The sequence below is a fragment of the Halichoerus grypus genome, chromosome 6 (assembly GCF_964656455.1).
Source record: "Halichoerus grypus chromosome 6, mHalGry1.hap1.1, whole genome shotgun sequence".
Lineage (NCBI taxonomy): Eukaryota > Metazoa > Chordata > Mammalia > Carnivora > Phocidae > Halichoerus > Halichoerus grypus.
Window position 1 is genome coordinate 41090474 of NC_135717.1, and position 21777 is coordinate 41112250.

The 21777-nt window shown below is 50.7% G+C and overlaps 1 protein-coding gene across 5 annotated transcripts in view; it reads right to left on the reverse strand.

Moving 5' to 3' along the window:
* DIP2C (disco interacting protein 2 homolog C) overlaps window positions 1-21777 on the reverse strand; it is a 396828-nt gene that overhangs the window by 10103 nt on the left and 364948 nt on the right. For 2 of the 5 annotated variants that reach the window (XM_036097398.2, XM_036097401.2), the window contains 3 exons: window positions 17599-17628; window positions 16095-16156; window positions 1063-1120 (listed from right to left, as the gene is read on the reverse strand). In XM_036097398.2, coding sequence (XP_035953291.1) covers window positions 1063-1120; window positions 16095-16156; window positions 17599-17628 — 150 coding nt within the window. Of the gene's footprint in view, window positions 1-1062; window positions 1121-10574; window positions 11851-16094; window positions 16157-17598; window positions 17629-21777 lie in introns of those variants that run through there. The other 3 variants (XM_036097402.2, XM_036097400.2, XM_078075076.1) reach the window with 2 other exon arrangements.

The following is a 21777-nucleotide window of genomic DNA, read 5'->3' on the forward strand; positions in this document are numbered from 1 at the left end:
TTGAGTCTGACGTGTAATATGGCAGCTCTGGTCCCTTGTCCTGCTAACGGCTGGCTTAGGGCAGGCAAGCACAGCGTCCTACCATTAGAACCAACTTAGTACTAGAACTCTAACTGGCGCTCATGTAGACGGAGATTATAAAAGGTCCAGAAGCGACACGAGGCACTTCTGGAATTACGTCAAGTGGGGCCAAAAACAGGAAAAAGAAGTCTTCACTTAGGTGTAAGTGAAAAACATACCCACAGTGGCAGAAACTACTTTGTCCCCTGACCACCCTTCTTCGTCTACTTTCACAGCAATTGGACCTGGGTTTTTAGCTAGGCCCACGGATATTCAGAACTGATATAACGTTTCCAACCTTTCTTTCAGCCAGTGTGACCGCATGACCAGATTCTGGACAGTGGTACTGAAGTGTGTATAAGGTGGCTTAGGAGCCTTTGCTGAGGTCTGCACCTTTAGTTTCCCTTTGCTGCTTCTGCTGCTGTTGCTGCTGCTGGAATGTGGAAGCGATGGCTAGGGTGGGAGCAGCCACTTCTGACCCTGAGGCACCCTGGGAATGGGATCCATGCAAAGCAGAACAAGACAGAAGGTGGCAGGGCCCCTGGAGTTTTCATGATGTCTTTTATGTAAGAGAAAAGAAAAATCTAGGGGCGCCTGGGTGGCTCAGTCGTTAAGCGTCTGCCTTCAGCTTAGGTCATGATCCCAGGGTCCTGGGATCCAGCCCCACATCGGGCTCCCTGCTCCGTGGGAAGCCTGCTTCTCCCTCTCCTACTCCCCCTGCTTGTGTTCCCTCTCTTGGCTGCGTCTCTCTCTGTCAAATAAATAAATTCTTTGAAAAGAAATTGTTTAAAAAAATTTAAAAAAAGAAAAAAATCTAACTTGTTTAAAACACTGTTGTTTGTGGAGTTTCTGTACTCATGGCCAAACCTAGTCCTGAAATACTACATTTAAGAAAACTTTTTGGAGAAAATACTATATAAAATACATTTCTTAAAATGTCAAAGCCCATACGCTGAGACTCAAACTTACACAGAAATATATCTTTCTTCCTTCAATACTTACTTTTCCTGATTCCATGAGGGGCAAGCTATGAGGAGAGCCTCTTTCCACCAAGCGGACTCTGCAAACAGAAAAAGAAGGTATGATGACTTGGGTGTTTTTGAGCCTACGGTTCCCTTCCTCCATATTCAGCACCTGGTCAATGCCGGGTGGGTTGCTGGGGGATGTTCAGTCTGCTGGTGAGCACCGTTCAACACAAAGACAGTTCAGAAATCAAAGAATAAGTGGTCTGGCAGCAGACGGCACCTGAGCTCTGGCGGGGAGATGGAGAGAGACACGGGACAGGCCACAGAGGCCACATCCCAGTCACCAAGCCTGCACAACAGCTGGGAAAATGATTCTGCATCGAGAGGAACCACGACTCAACTCAGCACTTGCAGAAAAGGAAAGGAGTAAGCATTGCACCACAGCTCTGAACCCGCTGCGGGCTGTGGGGACCGCACTGCCCGGGGCTGAGGCGCTTGTGAGGGCTCAGCAGGGCCCAGGTCTGTGGCTGCAGAGAGTCTACCTTCTGACCCAGGTGTGTCTGAGCCCTGGGGGACAGGACTGGCCAATTTGGACAGCAAAACCTCCTTTCAGAAAAGAAACTCTTTTCCATTAAAAAAATACTTAATGGCGACTAAATCTTAAGAACTGTGAGCGGGGACGCCTGGGTGGCTCAGTTGTTAAGCATCTGCCTTCGGCTCAGGTCATGATCTCAGGGTCCTGGGATCGAGCCCCGTGTGGGGTTCCCTGCTCGGCGGGAAGCCTGCTTCTCCCTCTCCCTCTGCCCCTCCCCTGCTCGCGCTCTCTCTCTCAAATAAATAAAATCTTAAAAAAACAAAACAAAACAAACAACTGCAGACGACATTGGTGTGGTCACAACCAGAGCTGGCTAAATCCTTCCCAGCTGTTTTTTTTAAACGCCTGGTTTTGCATCTTGGCCACCGTACTATAGCACTGTGATGCTGTTCATTCATCTAAAAGGCAGTTTTTATTGGAAGAGAGTGAAGCGCAGGAGAAAGTGCTTGAATCCCGTGGAGCGGGAGTTGGGGGCATGGAGAGGTGGGACGCTGTGTCTCCACGCCCGTGGGGAAGTGAAGCTCAGCACGCCCCAGCCACCCTCTGCGTGATCACAGCGATCCTCCTAACTAGTAAGTACTCCAAAGATGGAAGGGGGCCGGAGGGGTGCTGCTGGGCACGTGGGGCTCCTTCGCAGCCAGCCTTTGGTGTGGTGCCTCCTGTTGCTGGAGCTGAATCTTGGGGGTGGGGGCAGGAACAGGAGGACTGACACCTTCTCTTCAGCAGCCCTGGGGAGGGAGGGCGAGCACCTGAGCGGTGGCAGCGGTAATCTGATGATGTGGAAGAACTCACTATTCCAATTTTGGATCATATGGTAACCACCAGGATCTCCAGTGTTTGTCTCAAGGAAGACTTGGTGCTCACGGCAGCAAACGAGGGGTCATCCAAGAAAAACAGCCTAGATCTCATGCCCTACGGGAACGGTTCTAGAATACGCCATTGGGCTTAATGACATTAAACTTCAAAGATAACGCCCCCGGTGCATTACTCCAGAATTGTAAGAGACACACCCGCTCAGGACCCAGGGAGGCTGCGTTAGGGCTAATGGCCCCCATCGCAACAGCACTGAGACCCTGCGGGCTTCGCCTCGTTGCACTTGTAGACAGACGTGGTGCTCATGCTGGGTCGGGAGGCCAGGACCGCGACACTGAGCTAGCGCCAGGCTCGTCTGAACAGCCAGGTGAAGTGGACAGGCCTGTGTCCAGCGGCTGGCTGCCCATCTGTGGCGTCTGGATATCAGCAATTTGCTACAGATGGAGAAAGCCATGGGGATGTGAGGCCAGACTGGGCGGACAGTTAGGAGTGGGTGGGCTGAAGGAGAAAGGGCCAAGCAGGCCCACTGTGTGGCCCGGTCCGTGCGTGAGCAGGGCTGCTGTGTCTGGGGGTACCCAGCGGGCCAGCAACCAGGACAGGCACCCCCATAGGCCAGGAAGTCAGGCTGGGGATCAAAACTCTGAGCCAAAAATGAGGGCTGTTTCAGACACACTTCCGCTCTGCTGGCTGTCCACGCACAGTGACCACTATTTTAGGATGTTAGAAAGCCCGGCCGGGCATTTTGGACATATCAAGCAGCTCTGACCACTGCATTAGGACTGTGAGGATGTCAGAAAGGGCATCCTGGTGTCAAGGGTGGAACCAGAAAACAAGGGGCAACGTCCCTGGACGCTGGCGTCTGGGGCCCAGGACCTGCTCTCCCTCCCCGCAGGCTTCTCCCCAGGCCCATGCCTGGCCAATATGAGGGGAGAGCACAAAGGCACGCTCCCTCAGCGAGCGGGGCTCCTGGCCGCATGCACACTGGCTGGCGTCTGCCTCCCCGAACAGCGGCCTCCTCTGCCCTCTTCCTGCTCGAAGAGATTACTTGTGCCCTGTCCTTCCCTGTCCGACACTCAGAGAAAGGAGGGATCTCATCTCACATGTGGAAGAAAGGAGGCTCTACCGTGAGGAAGGTCTTCTGTGGTCAGTATGGAAACGGTGTACTGTGTCTCCATAGGGAGCAGGAACAGGGTGCTGGCATCGCTCACGGTGGGTCCCACATGAAAAGGCTACAAATGCCACAGAAGATTGCCCTTCATCCACATGAAAAGAAAAATATCCTGAGAGTGAAATGAAAAAGAATCAAACCAAACCAAACCCTGCTTAAACAAAAAGGCAAAGCTGGCCAGCATCGGGTCAGAGGACATCCAGTGGGCACCTGCCCTGCGGCCCGCGGCCGTGTGCTGCTGTGGGCACTGCTCTCTCCCTACGGTTTGCAAGGTTGCGGCCACATGACAGCACACGGGAGGGGTTGCGGGGATAGGCTCTCTGCCAGCGAGCGGGCCTGGCTGTCCCACAGGGACGCGGAGTGGAGAATGCAATCCTGTCTTCCGAGAGAAGACAGAGAGCCTACAGCAGAGACCCTCTCGGGAGGACAGACGGACGCGGCAGAATCCATCTGACACAATGCAGGAGCTGATGAAACCCGCCAGCCCTGGGACGGGGACGTTCCACCACTGCTCTGGCTGCCCTCATGTCCATTCCTGCAGACCGAGCTGGCTCCCCGGGTCCCGAGTAAGACCCCTCCCCAGCCGACGCGATGCTCACCAGCGCACGAGCGCGCTCGGGGTGCTGGCTGTCCCGTCCCCCTCTGACCTGGCCATGCTCCTGTGGGGAAGAGCCCTGCCTCATCTCTGACATTCCTAAACTCAAGTGCAAACCCTGGGCTTCTGAAAACATGTTTTTCCGCCTAGGCTGTCTTAATGACTTGAAGTTTAGGCTTTTGCTAGAAAAGAAGAGACAGCAAGGAACACAGGTAATGTGGGGGAGATTTATGATTCCTGATAAAATCCCTACCTCGTGCTCTGTCCTCGGGCTGTTCTTACCCCGACCCGAGCTTCACCCGGAAAGGCAACACACCATCGAGCTGATGCCAAGGGGCTGCCGACGCAGGGTCGTTGCAGCGAGAGGTCCATTTGCAAAGGCTTCCTTCCTCGTCAGGACTTCCTCCCGCCGCGCGGGACAGGCTGGGGAGCACTGCCACAGGCTCACGAGCTCTCCAACACGCTCGCCCCCTTCCTCCACCTGACACGGGGCTGTGGACCACGAGTCTCGCCCCGTGGACAGGAGCACCTTGCCCTCCCGGGGCCAGGCCCGCTGATGCTGCCCTACACCCACTGTCACCCACTGGCTCAGGAGACATGAAACACCCAGACATCACACCATCTGCCCCAGTACGAGCGAGGGCGTGCGTCACGGCCGCTGTCAGGAGCATTCTGATGGGGGACCCGTCCCTGCTGGTCACGCTGCTGCCCAGCCCTGGCCTCCTGGCAGTCGCTCGTGACCTGGGGGCGAGCACCATCTGCACCTTCAATCGCCACAGCCCGCTCTGCTACACCAGACGCAGAGGAGGGGACAGGACCCAGAGTCGTCCACCCGTGTGAAAACGAGCTTCTGTGCAGCCTCCCTCCTGGCCCACGCCCTGGACGTGCTGCTAGAAACCAGGCTGGGCTTTCACTTAAACGTTCTTCCAAAAAGTCTGAAGCATCTACTATGCTGAATGTAACACAGTAAGACCATTGGCATGAAAAGTGGTTTAAAGTCCCAGAAGACGGAGGGGAAATCCCTAACGACGGGGTGAGTGTGACGGCTCCACAGACGTGGGTCTCCACTGTAGGTGCTGTGGCTGAATCTCGCCCTCAGCCTGCCGGTGGCTGAGGCACAGGGAGGAAAATGAGACAAAGTTTACCGTCCAAGTTTGGCACTAACGGCGTGCTGTTCCCTGTGCTGCTGGGGAAGTGTATCCGAGGACGTACGAGGGACATCATGGTCACAGCCCCGAAACAGGCGCAAAACAGCAGAACGCACCAAAAGCAGCGTGGCCTCTAAGGGAAGCTCGTCCCTGGAGTCAGCCCTTGATAACAGCGATGGGTTACACGCGGGCCAGCAGCCCCGTGGTGTCGTGGGAGCCCCAAACCGGGGGAAATCACCCCAAACCAGTGATAACAGGCAGAACAGGAAAGCATGCTGACCTAATATAACCACTGTGCAAAGAGAATGCCTATGTGCATCTGGTGCCTTTTCTCTTATAAAATCACAAACCTAACACGCTCTTGCCCCCAACATCCCTCCTTCCAAATCCTGACTTTTGTGTTTCTCCTCGTCTTTCCCTCAGGTTGAATGGAGCCCTGCACCCTTTTCTTCCTGTTGGCGTCTGTTTGTGGACACCCAACTGAGGGTGTGGGCCAAGCCCTGTGTCCATTCATAAAATTCTGATGCAAATTCATTCAAATTAAATTTAGGAAAAACGTGTTTTTCAGACATCCAGGCTTTTCCTTTTAACTCGTAGCATTTATTTTTAGGACAGTTTTATTTTTAATTTTTATTTTTTTTTAAGGTTTTATTTGAGAGAGTGAACTAGAGAGGGGGAGGGAGAGAGCGCGCAAGTGTGCATGAGCAGGGAGCCTGATGCGGGACTCGATCCCAGGACCCCAAGACTATGATCTGAGCCGAAGGCAGACGCTTCACCGACAGCCCCCCAGGAGCCCCAGGACAGTTTAAGATTCACAGAAAACCTGAACGCAGAGTGCGGACCCACCAGGCTCCTGGCAATAACCACGGTCCTGGACACACAAGCACGAGTGTTAGAATGTGAGGGACGTCCGCTGCAGCTAAGGGGCCGCATCAATACATTTCTGTCAACTCGAGTCCAAACTTCATCATATTTGGCTAATGACTTTCCGCTGCATCCCACAGAGTATTCGGCTCTCACGTCTCCGTAGGCCCTCTAGGCTGCTGCAGTTGTTCACACCTTCCGTTTTAATGACCGTGATAGCTGTGAGGAGACGGGAAAGCTGCTCTGGGGGACCATCTGATACTCCTCCCAGGGTGGGACAGCGGTTGTGAATTTGGGGAGGAAGACCACAGAGGTGAAGCTGTTCTCAGCACGTCCAGCCAAGGGCACATACTCAAACGACGCATCCCTCTGTGCTGACCCTGACCTCCATCCCAGGAGGCTGTTTGTCCGGTGTCTCCATTAGCGTGACCCCCACCCCTTTTCACACCTCAGGGCTGGGGCCGGCAGTGTCCCCCCAGGATGACAAACAGCTGATCCATCTACAGAGATGTCTGGCAGAGCTCCATGCCGAGAGCACAGGGCAACATGGAGCACCCCTCAGGGTGTTCTGGAGTTTGCTTCTACCCTGGGTTCCGTCGGACACTCTGTTCCCTTCTACATGGATCCGTGTCTGCCAAAAATAGTTGGAGTTGTGTCTGCTACCTCCCACCAGAAGGTCTTTATGAATGCACACCTCCTTTCCCTTCTTGAGTGAGAACAGAAAGACCTGAAAAATAATTTCTGGACTTGATACATTACAAGTATCATTTCTCTGAAAGTAATTTCAAAATTGTAGAAAACTTAAAAAATGAAAAGAGTACAAAGAACACCTCCAATATCCCTTAGTCAGGTTCACCCGTTGTTAACATTTTATTCCACTTGCTTAATCACGTGTGCGCTCTCTGTCCTGCTCGCTCTCTCTCTCTCACACACGCACACACACACACGTCCTTCTGAAGATGGGTGGGACGCTGCATCCATCACGACCCTTTACCGCTCAGTATTTCGTCAAGCATTTCCTACAAGGAGGGATATTCTCATGCATAATCAAAGCACGGCAATTAGCGTCAGTGACGTAACGCCGATCTGAGCCCCGACTGCAGTTCTGTCCATCAGCCCAACGATGGCTGCAAGAGCATTGCCCCCTCATGTCGAGGACCTGCTGAGCACCAGGTTTTGCATTTGGTTGTCACGTCTCTTTAGCTTCTATTACTGAAGACCATTTCCAAAGCTTTTCTGTCTTTACGAAATCGATGTTTAAAAAGAATATAGCCCCTGCCTTTTAAAAATATCACTTAGGGGTGCCTGGGTGGCTCAGTCAGTTAAGCATCCGACTCTTGACCTCAGTCCAGGTCTTGATCTCAGGGCCGTGAGCTCAAGCCCCACATTGGGCTCCATGCCCAGCATGGTGCCTACTTAAAAAAATAAATAAAAAATAAAAACATCATTTGAAATAATTTTACTCAAAATGAATCAAAGACCTAAATGCAAAAGTTAAAAGTATAAAAATGTTATGAGAAAACATAGGGCAAAAACTTCACAATATCGGATTTGTTAAAAAACAAACAAACAAAAACCCCAAAAAAACCTCAGAGGTTTTTTTAACACTCAACACTCAAAAATAAAACAATTTGATTAAAAATGGGCAAAGGACTTGAATAGACATTTATTCAAAAGAGATATATGAATGGCCAATAAGCACATAAGAAGATGCTCGATATCACTCGTCATCAGAGAAATGCAAATCAGAACCATAATGAGATACCACCTCACCCCCGTTAGGATGGCTACTATCAAAAAACCCAAAACAACAGGTGTGGGCGAGGATGCCAAGAAAGGGGAACCTCGTGCACTGTCGGTGGGAATGCAAACTGGTGCAGCCACCGTGGAAACCAGTATGGAGGTTCCTCAAGAAGTTAAAAATAGAGCTACCCTGTGATCCAGCAACTGCACTTCTGGGTATATACCCGAAAAATGTGAAAGCAGAGGCTAGAAGAGAGAGTTCTATGCCCATGTTCACAGCATCAGGAAGGTTGGAGCAATCCAGGTGTCCATCAATGGATGAATGGGTAAGCAGAATGTGGTCCATCCATACAATGGAATATTACTCAGCCCTAAAAAGAAGGGATTCTCACACATGCTCCAACATGGATGGGCCCTGAGGACATGTGGGGGAATGTGATCAAAAAGATGGGACCACTGGTTGACCCGTGAGCTGGACCTGGGTATTCGGAGGCTTCTCACCTCTCCCGTCTTTGGAATGTGGGTTCCAAGTGCCTTTCTGCTCCCAGAGGCTACTCCAGGGACACAGCCCTGACCTGGTGGCATGGTGTCGAGAACACACCCGCACAGTCCACGTGACAGAGCCCAGTTAGGGCCCCTTGTAACTTGTAAGATCTGGTGGGTGGGTGCGGGGGATCCACCTGTCTTGCTGCCACCCAAGACGAGCAGCGTGTGTAAGTTCCCTTTGCTTATTAAAGCTGCCACCCGCCCTCACGGAGGGGCAGCCCCCTTCTTCAGGCCACTTCTGGGCTGCGCACCTGCAGAACAGCACGCTCAGGAGAATAAGCCGGTCGCAGAAGGACAAACCCTGTATGATTCCACTCATGAGGTCCGCGGAATAGTCAAGTTCACGAAGACAGAAAGTAGAATGGGGGGTGCCAGGGGCCGGGGAGGGGGAGTTAGTGTTTGATGGGGACAGCGTTTCGGTTTGGGAAGATGTGGAAGTTCTGTGGATGGTGGCAGAGATGGCCGCCCACCAATGAGTGTACTGAACGCCACGGAACTGTGCGCCTAACGATGGTAAGATGGTAAGCTCTGTGTTGTGTGTGTTTACTCAGCTAAAATTTAATCATTTAGACATTATTACTTTGGGGTTCTCTAACATTTCCTCATGACTGACCCGATGGGCTGAGGGAATGACATGTCCTTCTCGTGGGATCCCGTCTGGAGGCCCATTAGTCCATCCGTTCCCTTCGGGTTTGTTTCTGAGCTTGTCAATTCTTTGTCCATTCTGTGGAACATTCCAGCACATGATACCGGCATGCCCGTTTGCAGCGTCCTGTTACATGGCAGGGGACACGCGGTGCAGGAGGAGGTCACACGTTGCTTCAATATGCAGACCATGACTAAATCCCATGAGGCAGAAGCCACGCCGTCCTTTTGTGGTGCCCGTCGCACACGCAGCCCTGAGCTCCGCCCCTATGGTCCCCTGTGCCAGCCCCGGGCCACGGTCGGGCCCACGCCCATGCAGGCGGCCAGCTCTTCTCCACAAAAGGACTCTCCAAGAGTAAGTTTTCTTAAGCAAAGAGATGCTTCCGTTCGAGGGAAAAGTATCTATGACGTTCACTTTCTAATGATGGCTGGGTATGACAGCCACACGGGCAAGAATTAGCTGGCTGCCCTTGGCTTTGCTAAGACTCTATAATCAAATGGCATTCGTAGGGTTTTGTGGTGGTGATTCTGTGAACGGCGGGAGCAGAATAAGTCACCAGGATACAGAAAGAGAAGCTGAAGGTGCAGACCAGCTGGAAGAGGGTTTTCACAGACTTGTAGTTTCTGTCATCGTCTCTCTGTACCCACCCAGTCATACTCTGGGCCATTTCATTCAAAACCGTGATGTGTGTGTGCACAACACCAGAATAAGGAGGGAAGAGAGAACAGGAGATGATGGGACAGCCTTTCTCACTGTGCGGCTGGTCAAAGGGAGCAGGAGCGCAGGCAGAACAAGCGCTCCGTCCGGCTGATGCCACCAGCCCATGGCGGGGGAGCTGCTGAACCCCTCCTCCTTCTCAGGGCCTGAGTCCTGACCCCACACGAGACACTGGAGAACCCCCCAAAGCCAGCAGGATTGGACTTCCTGCAGAGCGTGCCGGGAAGGGCTCACGTCGCTCTGGCCACGTGCGCACACGTCACGACGAGAAATCAGGGGCCGTGTCCGCCTTCCTCTGGAAAGATCAATGCATGATCAACGTAGGAGGCGGCAATCTGCAGAGGGAGACTTCCCCCAGGGAACATGTGGGGCGTGAACCAAATCGCTGTACTGTCAGAGAACACGCCTCACTCATACGTGGTGGCTGTGAGAACACAGTGAGCGTCTGATTTTGGGGAAGGGGGCCCAGATGTCGCAAATGAAAATACAGGATGCTGGGTTGAATGTGAATTTCAGATCAACAATAGCACTTTTTAAAGCATACATTTACCCACGCATATTTGGGACATACTTGCACTAGGAAAATGATGCCTCTTGTATCTGAAACTCAAATTTAACCGGCTGTCATGTAGTTTATCTGCAGCTCCAATTTAGAGGATTTGGTAGAGGTCTTCAGGATAAGATTTAATGAATAAACCAGTGGGGCAAAAACTATCCAGTCAATACGTTATTTTTTATTCTTATTTAATTATTTAAATTTGATCTTTACTGAGAAAAGACCACAGAACAATTTCTCAGTAGAGCCTAAAATGTTCTAGAAAAGGAAGGAACACTTAGTCAAAACTCCACAAATGTTTGAATTGGGAAGGGGACTCAAATACATCACCCAAGCATTCAGAACCAGGTGGGGAAGGGGGGGGGACCCAAAACGAGCGAGGGCCGGGCTGAGAGGCCCAGTGACGTGGTCTGAGGTCACACAGCCAGCTGGTGGCAGAGCTGTGACCAGTGCCCAGATCAGCGCCTCTGTGGCTCTTCTTCTCTAGGGATCTCCTGACAGGACAGCAGGTGTGAGAATGAGGTGCAAAGATCAGAAACAGGTGATGGGTTTGAAAGGTGTATGGTCCCTAAGGGATGCTGATGCTGGATGGAGGAAAAGCACAGAAAAAGTCAGGGGAAGAGCTTGCCTCTCCCAGCTCCCGAAATGTCCTTGGAATGGGCTGGGAGCCTGGGCCTGCCTCCCGCACCCGACCAGGGCCTCTCAGACACGGCTTCGGGGCTCCCCACCCACACAGCCAGCTCAGGAGATTTCGACAGGCTGATATGCTGGGCTGCATTCTAAAGAGGGGAGAACCAGAGTAAAGGGAATCATGTCTTTTTATGGAAGCTATCAATTCCAGGAAAGATTTTGGCCTTGCACGGAAGATGGAGGCTGGAAATTCACCCCAAAATTACCACGTTGCAAAATATGAACTCTTTCTTTTTACTCAGTTTTCTCCATTGATAAAGTCATCTGATTTTCAAGTACACTCCTTAAGAACCATTTAAGGAATGCACAAAACCCACACTACAACCCTGATCTCTTCAACTTCGACTACGTAGCCGCGATTAAGGTGGCCAAACAATGAACTAGAAGCATGTGTGCACACCTGTGGACAGCCAGACACAGACATAAGGGAGGACAGCAAATATAACAGATGGAAAAGCAAATCTATAACTATATATATAATGTATGTATCTATAGACGCAATACATTGTTTAGATGTATTACATTAGTGAACCATCACGATGCTTCCACGAGGTAGGTCCTCCGATCCCTGCTGGACAGGCAGGGAGTGCTCGGGCTCAGCTGAGCGGAACCCAGGAGCAGTGGGTCCTGTGCCTCATGGAACGTCAGGGAAACTCCGATGCTCACAGCATCCAGAACTTCTGGGGTCAGCTCGGTCCACAAAGGGCCTGCGCAACTTAGGTGCCCAACACACCTCCCGGGTGGCTGTGGAGGACCGTATGACCGGAAATCAGAGATTCAGTAATAAATGCGAGCTCCATGTCAGGTTCTGCTAAGACCCTCATGCCAATCACTCGCACACCAGGAGCCAACCAAGAGCAGGGTCCCTTTTCAGCTGTTCTGTGTTCATCTGGCCCCCACCTGCCGTGGACTAAATCACAAGTCTACCAATGCACGTCTACTCTGCGCTCACTTCTCTCTGGGTCTCGATACTTGGTTAACCACTGACCAGGACTTAGTGGACTATCCCTGCTTTCTGGAGACTTAGCACCTCAAGTTAGGAGGAGTAAGGAAGCTAGGGAAAGCTTTATGCTAACATTGTGTCCATAAGATTTAACTGCTAAAACTATTTCTTTAAATGCTGAAAATTTTTTTTCTTTCCTATCTCAAGTCTGCAAAATCCAAGCGCTTACGGAAAGATCCAATTGGAATAGATGGAGAGACCATGAATTCATCTTAAATGAACATATTAGAAAGAGTATTTTAAAAAGTAACACTTTCAAGTAGTCCCCAAACCATTTCATCATTTCCCCCTTGTGCACAGTGGGACTAAGTCTACCCCAGCATTAGGAGTCAGCCCCTTGCTATGTGAGGCAGAAATGTTCTCCACAGTGACCTGCTATAAACGCAGAGGACGAAATCCCAAACACTATGGGTCACAGAAGACAAGGGGGTGTTAGAAAAAGAGGCAGAAAGTCAAGTAGAAATCAAATCAATTTGGGTAACCTATTTGATCACAGGCTTCCACAATGTGGCTCTCCTCTGTCACCTGTCTCTGTCCCACATGTGCACGTGAGCACGCACAATCTCTCTCTAGGGAAACTGCACGTACACACGGACAAGTTAACCCTCTCCAAGTTAATTAGATCATAATTAAGCAGGTGCCCTGGGGCTCCTAGTGAAGGTACCAAAGCAACAAGTGATTAATCAACACTGACTCTCCATACGTCTGAGATTAGCACAACGGCCCCATTTTTTTTTTTCCCACAAATAGTGACAAGAGAGAGGGTCAGTATTTACAAAGGCTCTCCTGTTTCACCTGCACCCCTGCTGGGACCTGGAGCCAGGCGAGCTCCCTCTTGCCCCCGGGTCACCCTGGTGCCGTGGGAGGGACAGCTTCAACCCCAAGGCCCCCACAGCACCTCCAGGGCCCTCGGAGGGTGGCTGTACCATGCCCGTCCTGAGCACAGGGAGGCTGAGGTCACAGAGCCGGCCCAGATTTGAACTCTGATCAGCTGGACCCCACAGCCTCTCCGTCACATCAGCTAAGACACTTCTGGTTACGTGTTGATAAAGGTCAGAAGTGAGGCTGGAGATTTCAAGCTGGGTGATATTTTCTCTGGGGAATGTGCAGGGTGGATGGTATTGAACGGAACGGGCTTGAAAGCAGGAGGATTTCGCAGACTGGGGGTGCTGTGGACAGTGGCGAGGCCCCGGGGGCACGACTCCCAGCTCGAGGAGGGGGTGGGAGCTCCAGCTTGCAGAGGCAGGGGCCTCCCAGGCGAGGGGGAGGCCCCAGGGAGGTTTTCCGCTGCAGAAAAGCAGGCATGAGCAGCATGTCTGCCAGCGACCCAGCCCGACCTGGCCGGGAAGGTCTATTACAGGTGGTGAAGGCAATGGAGGACACGGAGGACACGGGAGCTCGGGCTCCCGGCTGCTGAAGCTCTGGGGACAGACCACACTGAAGGAGTGGTTATGCCATGTCCAGGTTTGCTTTGGTTTCGGTCGAACACTGACAGACAGAGGAGGCACTCCCCTCAGCTCTGGGCCTCATCTGTGCCCCGCCCGTGGGAGGTGAGAATGCAGCGGCACAACTGGACTGCAGGTGGACCGCCAGACCAGAGCAGGAGGGCGCAGGCACCACGCGGAAGGCTTTCTTCCGAGAGGCCCGGCCAGGGCGGACGCGGGGTTCTGCGTGTCCTGCGTGGGAGCAGCTCGCTGGGTCCCTCTGACACTTGCCGACATGGCCAGCGACGTGGCCACCAGTGTCGGTCATGACACAGCTGAAACTGTGAAGATGTGTAACCGACAGCAGCCTCCAGCTCCCCAGGTACTTCTACTTCCACCCCAGATGGCCTTGTCAGAGAGCATACAGCAGGGACAAAAGCGTCACTTAAAAGGTTTACGGACTTTGAAGACGGGAGAACGAGCAAGTCACCAGGAGCACGCACTGCATCTCAGGCCCCGACTCCTCCCCAAGCTCGGACCACTCTGCCGCACACTTCCCTTTCCCACGTCGCATGCTCTCTGCAGGAAGATCTGCCAACCAACACCTCCGCAGGGTCGCTCACAGACACCGTAGAAAGTACTGCCTACGGTTTCTGTTCAGCCCCTCCGTCCCCTCCGTGCGACCATCCCTGACACTCCAGGACGCTCCTGACGCCGTCATGCGTGGTACAGGCTGCTTGGGCGGCCAGTCGTGTAGTCAGCTGCCCGTCCTGGTCAAAGGGTCCGTGTTCGTCCACGTGCGCTCACGGCGCTTGCTCGTCCCGCGTTTGGGGCCAGGCCACAGGCGGAACTGCATAAATGCTACCCAAACAGGGATTCCTGGGGGAGCTCCTGCTCATCTTTTGAAGGTATAAAAGGTATAATATCATTTCCAAGTAGCTTCTGTAGAGGGTAAAGCAGATTTGTTCTAAAGCCTAGAAGTCACCATTTGGAAGTGTCGATGCCCCTGGAACAAGTTACTTGAACTCTTCAAAGCCAAGTTTCTGAGTCGTGAACATGATCTACAGGGACTGTGCGGCGGGGAGCTGGCAAGGTGCGGGGGGGCGCGTGGTCGTGTCTGTCCTTGGCCTCCCGCACGGGCGTCCAGCCCAGGGCTCTAACCTTGATTCCCCTTCCACAGCAGAGTCTAAAACGAGGCCCCCAGAGACCAGGTGGGCTCCAGTGGAACACGGTTAGGGGGATGCAGGTGAGCCTATCAGGCTGAGCACACTGCATTTTGATCATCTGTGTGGGGCTGTCCCACGCGCTATAGGACATTTTTAGCTGCACCCCTGGCCTTCATCACTGGGACTCCAGCCATACTACTCCCCAAACTGCGCTCATCAGACATGGCCCGACGTCCACGGGGCCTGAGAGCCCTGCTGGGAATGCCCTGTGTGAGTCAGGGGTGGTACTCCCCGGCCTGGCTGGGGCATGCACGGCCCGCCTGGGCCCCTCCCCGGCCTCCATAGCCCCGCTCCCCAAAGCACGCAGGATTCGGTGTCATCCAGGAACATGCTAGGCCACCCACTCAGCTGGGTGAGTTTCCCCCATCCACTAACTGTGACCACGAACTCTGTTCTCCCCTCGCTGAACAGCATGATGACCCATGTCAGCAGGCAAGCAGAGGAGGAGACCCACAGTGTCTGGCCGTTGAAATGCCTTCGTCAAGCACCTGCTAGTCACTTCCGGACACACCTGTATCAGGGTCCGTGTTCCCGTGTCCCATCACATAAACAACAACGAGTGGGCATCTCCGTAGTGACCAGACAGAAACAGTCTACTCAGTGGGGAACCGCAGGCTTTTTGGTAGGCCCTCCTGGCTGGGGCAGAGATTCCTCGAAAGGTTCTCATCTTGCTTACACCTCCACGCTCTTCCCCCGCTTGAGGAAAACTGACAAATGCTCACCTTTCATTCTTGCTCAAGGCTGCTTGGAAAGCTGCACAGAAGGTAACTTCACTCATGTTTTAATTTTTCACGGAAACACCTTTACACAAAATTTCAATTCCCGTAAAGAAATGTGGGCAGACCTGCATCGGGCTCCCTGCTCAGTGGGAAGCCTGCTTCTCTTTCCCTCTCCCACTCCCCCTGCTTGTGTTCCCTCTCTAGCTGTCTATCAAATGAATAAACAAAATCTTAAAAAAAAACAAAAAGAAAAAAACCAAAAAAAACCCAAAAAGAAATGTGGGCAGAGTGCTGGTAGCTTTAAAAGGTGCAACACGGTGCCCAGTTAAAATGGTGATGGAAAGAACCACAGGCTTCTGGCCAGACTGTGACAGAAGCAACTCCGGTCACCCCTGCCCACTCTGCAACAGTCTTTGCTTACGTCAAAGCGCAAAGCGGACTGCCCCACTGGGAACCAAACAGGTGGAGAGAGGTCGCGGTTCAAGCCAACTGGTGCAGCTCTCCTGCTTGATTCCCCGGCAACAGCGCTCCCAGCCGGCAGACACTATGCTCCTTCCCTCGCTAGACAGCCCTGCACACTGGGCAACCAAGAAACAAACCCACAAGCGCACCGTACCTGTCATGTCTCAGAGCTCGCATATCAACATAGACGGTGGTTGGGTCAGGTCCCGAGGTCCCCTGCAAGCAAGGACACAGCGCGGTTAACTCACGTTTGTGTGGGGGGCATCTGCGTCTGCGCTTCCTACCAGTTAGCGAGAATTTCTGTGGTAAAATCTCAAACTGAACAAAAACTAAAAAGCACTAAACCCACACCTCTCTCCAAGATACCTGTTAGTGTCTAGTTTGATAACCTCAGTTCTGAAAGGAGCATCTTAGTAGGATTATGCCGGATTCTCACATGGCTTGACTGTCAATCATATTTACAAAGATAAGAAAGAAAAGAGGCGTGCCACACGTCTTGCCAAATAAACAAAGGCTGAAGCTGTGAAGATGTCTGGCTAGCAGGTTGTCAGGGATAGGAGGCATCGTTTGCTGAGAAGTTCCTGCTACATGCATTCTAAAAGGTGTGTTTTTAGAGGTCAAGATACTGAAGCAGAACATGGGACTCGGACTGACAGCTCGAAAAGGAAGAGATAAGAGATAATTATCTTGTTCCTTTTAGCTCTGCCTCTGTCTTCGCTTTCCTCCAGCTGAGGGAGGTTATTTTTGTCTGTGACACAGGTGAGGGAGGTGGTATGTTTATCAAGAGTGCAGTCAGCCCGGGAGCACTCCGTGACCCAGCTACCAAACACAGGGGTGCAGAGATCCGGTCTTGGCACCACAAATCCCTTCAAAACATGCTGGGTTGACTTCTGACCAATGATTTCCCTCCATGTAAGAGCAATGCAATTAAAGCTACGTTATAAACCAAAAATTCTAGCTCTATTTCTTGGGAAGGCCATGTGATACCTTGGGTAGAAAAAGATGAAGCCCAAAACAAATTTCCAAAAATGGAGGGAGCCCCTCATAATTTATTTGAAGAACTATGCTAAAATTCTTCAGGAGAGAATCTTAACCTTGTATCATAAAAGAATAAGATAAAGACACCTTCCTTAAAGCAGGCTGCACTACTCAACACTCCTGGTCACCAGTCTCTTACCATGAGGACAGAGAACAGCACATGCCGTCAGCCTCTGTGTGGAAGCTTACACCCCACCCCGTATTACGCAAAGAACATTCTCTCCAACCTGTGGCTACTCAAGGAGCCATGTTACCGACTAGTGCTGAGTGGAGAACTAGTATGATGTTCTGAGTAATGCAAAACACATAACCACAGAAGGCCAATTAAAAAGTAAACAAATCAGAAAACAGGTCACCAAATGTGGGAAGTGAAGTCAAACGGACAGGACCCCAAACTGGCAGAGAAACCACTGACTGTGCGTAATGGAAGTGTTTGTCGCGAGCGTGCGACGTTTGAAGACGTCTGAGAGAGCGCGTCGTGCTGGGCGCCAGTCCTCCGACCGTGGCCCGCACCCCCAGCCAGGCTCCGCACTCAACTTCTAGTGTGGCCCAGTGCTGGAAGCTGACGAGACGGTGGTGAGTGGGGGGCACTGGTGTGGATGAAGAGGAAGATCCCCTACCTGCTCAGCGAGCTTCCACAGCCTGTGGGGCTACAGCAGCAGGGGCGGGGGCAAGAAGAAAGGAGAGAACACCAGACCAACAGAACCACAAATAAGCAACACACAGACACGCAAACAAAACAACCCAACAATTAAAATGGGATGTGGAAGAGGGAGGGGTAGGGAGGAGAATGCAAAAAGCAGGGAACAAAGTAAAAAGAAGATCAAAAACAATGTCAAATATGGAAATTGTTAAAACCAATCACTGTACCATTAAAGACTAAAAACAAACAAACAAAAATCCTAGATGTCAACAAACCCACAGAGCAACGGAAGAGAGCAACAGATGACCACCTTGGACATACAGACCCGAGTCACCTCCTTAATATACAAGGTCAGTGGTATCGCCCGGCAGTTTAAGTGTATGATGCTTGCAGTTTCTTTTCTTTTCTGAGGGAAGTAGGGAGTATGCATTTTATGGCCAAACTGTTGAACGTTCCCTCATTGAAATTCAATTGCTCCTTCAGTGACTTTAAACCAGGCGAGTCCGCTTACATGCGGACTGCTTCTGAGAAACCAGGGCTGTAATGTAAGTAGATTTTCTCTTCCCTTTGATTTTCTTAGTAATGTTTTTGTTTGTCTAGTTCACATTACTGCAAGAATGCAGTACATAATATATAAACACACAAAATAGGTGTGAAGCAGCTATTTATGTCATCACTAAGGCTCCTGGTCAACAGTGGGCTATTAGTAAAGTTTCCGGGGAGTCAGAAATTCCTTCTATGTGGGTTTTCCACTGGGTGGGGGTCAGTGCCCCTAAGCCCCACATTGCTTGAGGTCAACTGTAGTTCCAAGGCTCCGATGACAATCATGAAGGAGAGCCTGGATGCGTTCATATCTAGAATCAGGATGCCTAGCCCTGCTCCTCCACAAGAGAACCTACAAGAGAAGATGCCCAAGTACATGTGAAGCATGAAGCAACGGAGCCCTGGGCTTGCACTCAGTCCAGGTCAGCTGTGTGAGCAGGGACCTGCCCCTCCCGAGCACGCACCCCGCCCCTGTATCAGCCCCACACGCGAACAGAGAGCTCCCCGTCCTGAGCACGCACCCGTCAGCCCCGCACGCGAACAGAGAGCTCCCCGTCCCGAGCATGCACCCCTGTCAGCCCCGCACACCAGCAGGGACCTGCCCCTCGTGAGCTCGAGCCTCGTGTCAGTCTCACAAAGACACTTCCTCCTGGTTTGTTCTCACCTTCCGTGGTTTTGGGGTCCATGGCCACCCCTCTTAAATTACCGACGTTGGCGCAGCAGAAACACTCCAGAAAGCACCTGGAGTCAGGTCCCTGGAGCGCGTGGGGAAGAGCGAGGGACAGATTCCAGTCCTCCCAGAAGTGCTCTCCAGGGCCCTGGATGAGGGACAGTCGCGGTCCGCGAGGACCGCCGCAATATCAAGTCGTCAGCTGGATTTCCAGGTGGTGACACCCAACGCCAGAGGGAGACGCTATCACTGCTCAACGGGGAGTGGAGCCTTTAAGAACAGCAATGCTCCAGATCTAGAATGAGGCTTCCATCCCCCTGTCACTGCCTTCACAGTGGCAGCCAGGCAGTGGCTTTCTTGGTGTGGAGCTGCGGCAGGACAAGAAGGAACAGGCTCGGGAAAGGCGTCTGCACTTGAAGGTACACGGGACTTTTACTGGACCTATTCAAGCCGAATGCAAGGTTTTCAATAATTCCCTTCATAATTCCTTGAATCCCAAACATTCCAAATATTAATGGAGCAAATTAAGCCCATGTTTTCTGTAAATTAATTTAATTCACAGATTTTGTTGTGATGGCTCAAGGCATTATGTCAGAGAAAAATATGTATGACCAGGAATAAATTTCCCAACCTGTAGGCGCAGGGAAGGGACAACTCAACATCTGGAGCAAAATCCCTCTGTGCATTCATTAATGAGGGATACACGAAGGAGGAGGTAAAGAGTTAATATATAGTTGTTTCCAAACTTTAAAAATCTTAAGGTACAAAAAAATTGAGATTTCAAGATACATATGAGGGACGGTGTATTTAACAAAATTTCCTCGCTTGAACAAAATTTACTTTGACAAAGAATGTAAGCTGGAGTTTCTTTAAATAAGGAGATCCCTAATGCATAAAAGTGCCCCCGAGTATTTAAAGATCATCAAATATTTGCAAAAAGGACCAGCAGGGAAGAAAATCCACTCATTCCAACTGGAGCTTATTCAGAAATGACAGAGCATGTTTGAAATTTCAGGTTATATTAATAAAAAAAAAAAGGATTCACTCTAAAGTTCAGCTGTACAATAAATATGTTGCATATGGACATATTCATACTAAAAGTCATTTTTTCTTTGGTATAAAAGTACTGTCAGTTAGGCATTAAACACTTCTTGAACACATAAGCTATATTTAAATCTCAGCTGAAAATATACAGACTCACATCCTAAACACGGCACAGAAAATGCAACACCTCAGCACACAGCACCGTAAGCTTACGTAACAAATTCCCGAGTGGAAATGTGTGCAATAAAGCCACAGTGCCAAAGTACTCATGTTGGGCGTATCTACTGTGCTGGGTGCTGGAGGAGTCGAGGGAGTTATCCATAAACGGGGGTCAGGGGAGGCGGTGTGCCCCGGGGCAGATTATGGGGAGCACGAAGCAGACTCTGGGCACAGCACAGGCTCATTGCTGGCCACGCTGGTGGTTGAACGCGAGCGGTGGTCCTGCCCGCAGGACTCAAGCCAGGTTCTTTGGTGCTCCTAGCAGATCTGTGTATCAACCATGATCTTTTCACCATTTTAATTGAGGTATAATTTACAGACAACAAAATGCACAGATTTTTCACATTTGGTTACATGAATTTGGACAATCGTATATACCCATGTGACTACCACCCCAAATAGCATATAAAAACTCCTTCACCTCTGACCCCAAAAGGCTACCACTTTGTGATTTCTAACACCACAGATTAACCTATTATCAGACTTCATATAAAATAACACAGCATGTATTCTCCTGTGTTGGCTTTCACTGAACACGATGATTCTGGAATCCACACATGATGTTTGCGGCAGCAGCTTGCCCCTCTACGTTCTGGGAAGTGTTCTGCTGTATGAACATGTCATCATGTACTCTTCCATCCTGCTGCTGTGGGACATTTGGGTTATCTCCAGTTAGGGGCTATCCTGACAAAGCTTGTACAAATAAGTTTGTAGGCAGGTTTTCTTTCCGGTACATACTCTGACATGCTGGCTCACAGGGCTGACATGCATTGAACTTTATAAGAAACTGTTAAATCTGTCCCCAAACTCGCAATGATTAAGGGTTCTAGCTGCTCCACGTCTTCATCACCATTTAGTACTGTCAGCCTTGTTGATCTTAATTATTCTAGGAGGTGAGACATGGAAGCACTGTATTTTTTTTTTTTTTTGAAGTGAAAATCACGGTTTCAATGGAGTACCACATGTTATGCTTTGACTCATTTTTGGGGAGCTAATCAGCAAAGGGAGGAACTTCAGGAACTGCACAGAACATGGAACGCTTCCCAAATCTGCAGGTCACCCTGCAGTAGCTGTGCTTACCTGTTCTATATTGTCCTCACCGTGGGCTATGTGCTGCCTATGCAAGTATGCCATGTGATTCGTCAGCATTTTCCTGATAACTACAGATGCTGAGCACATTTTATGCACTTCTTGGCCCTTTGTAGGTCTCCTTCTGTGAAATGTATATTCAAGTCTTCTGCAGATTTGTCAGATATGTTATTATAAATACATCTTCCCAGTCTGTATTTTTTCTATCAATTTTCTTAACCATATTAATTTTAATTTTGATGAAGTCCAGTTTATCATGTTTTCCTTTTATGCTTAGTGCTTTTTTGTGCCCTAAGAAATCTTTGCATATCCCAAGTAATGAAGACCGTCTTTGCAGTATTTCCTGGAAGCTTTACTCTAAAACTCTCATCACAGACATTCAGGTCCATGATCCACCTAGAACAGATTTTCGTGATTTTTGTGTATTCTACGAGGAAGGGATTGAGGCTACTTATACCCATCTAAATCTTCAGTCATTCCAAAACATTTGTCAAAAAACCTTTTCTTTCCCTACTCAATGGAGTTGGTGACATGGGGTCTATTTCTGGATTCATTTTTTCCCCCAGGTTTGCTTTGTTTTTGTGGTTTTGC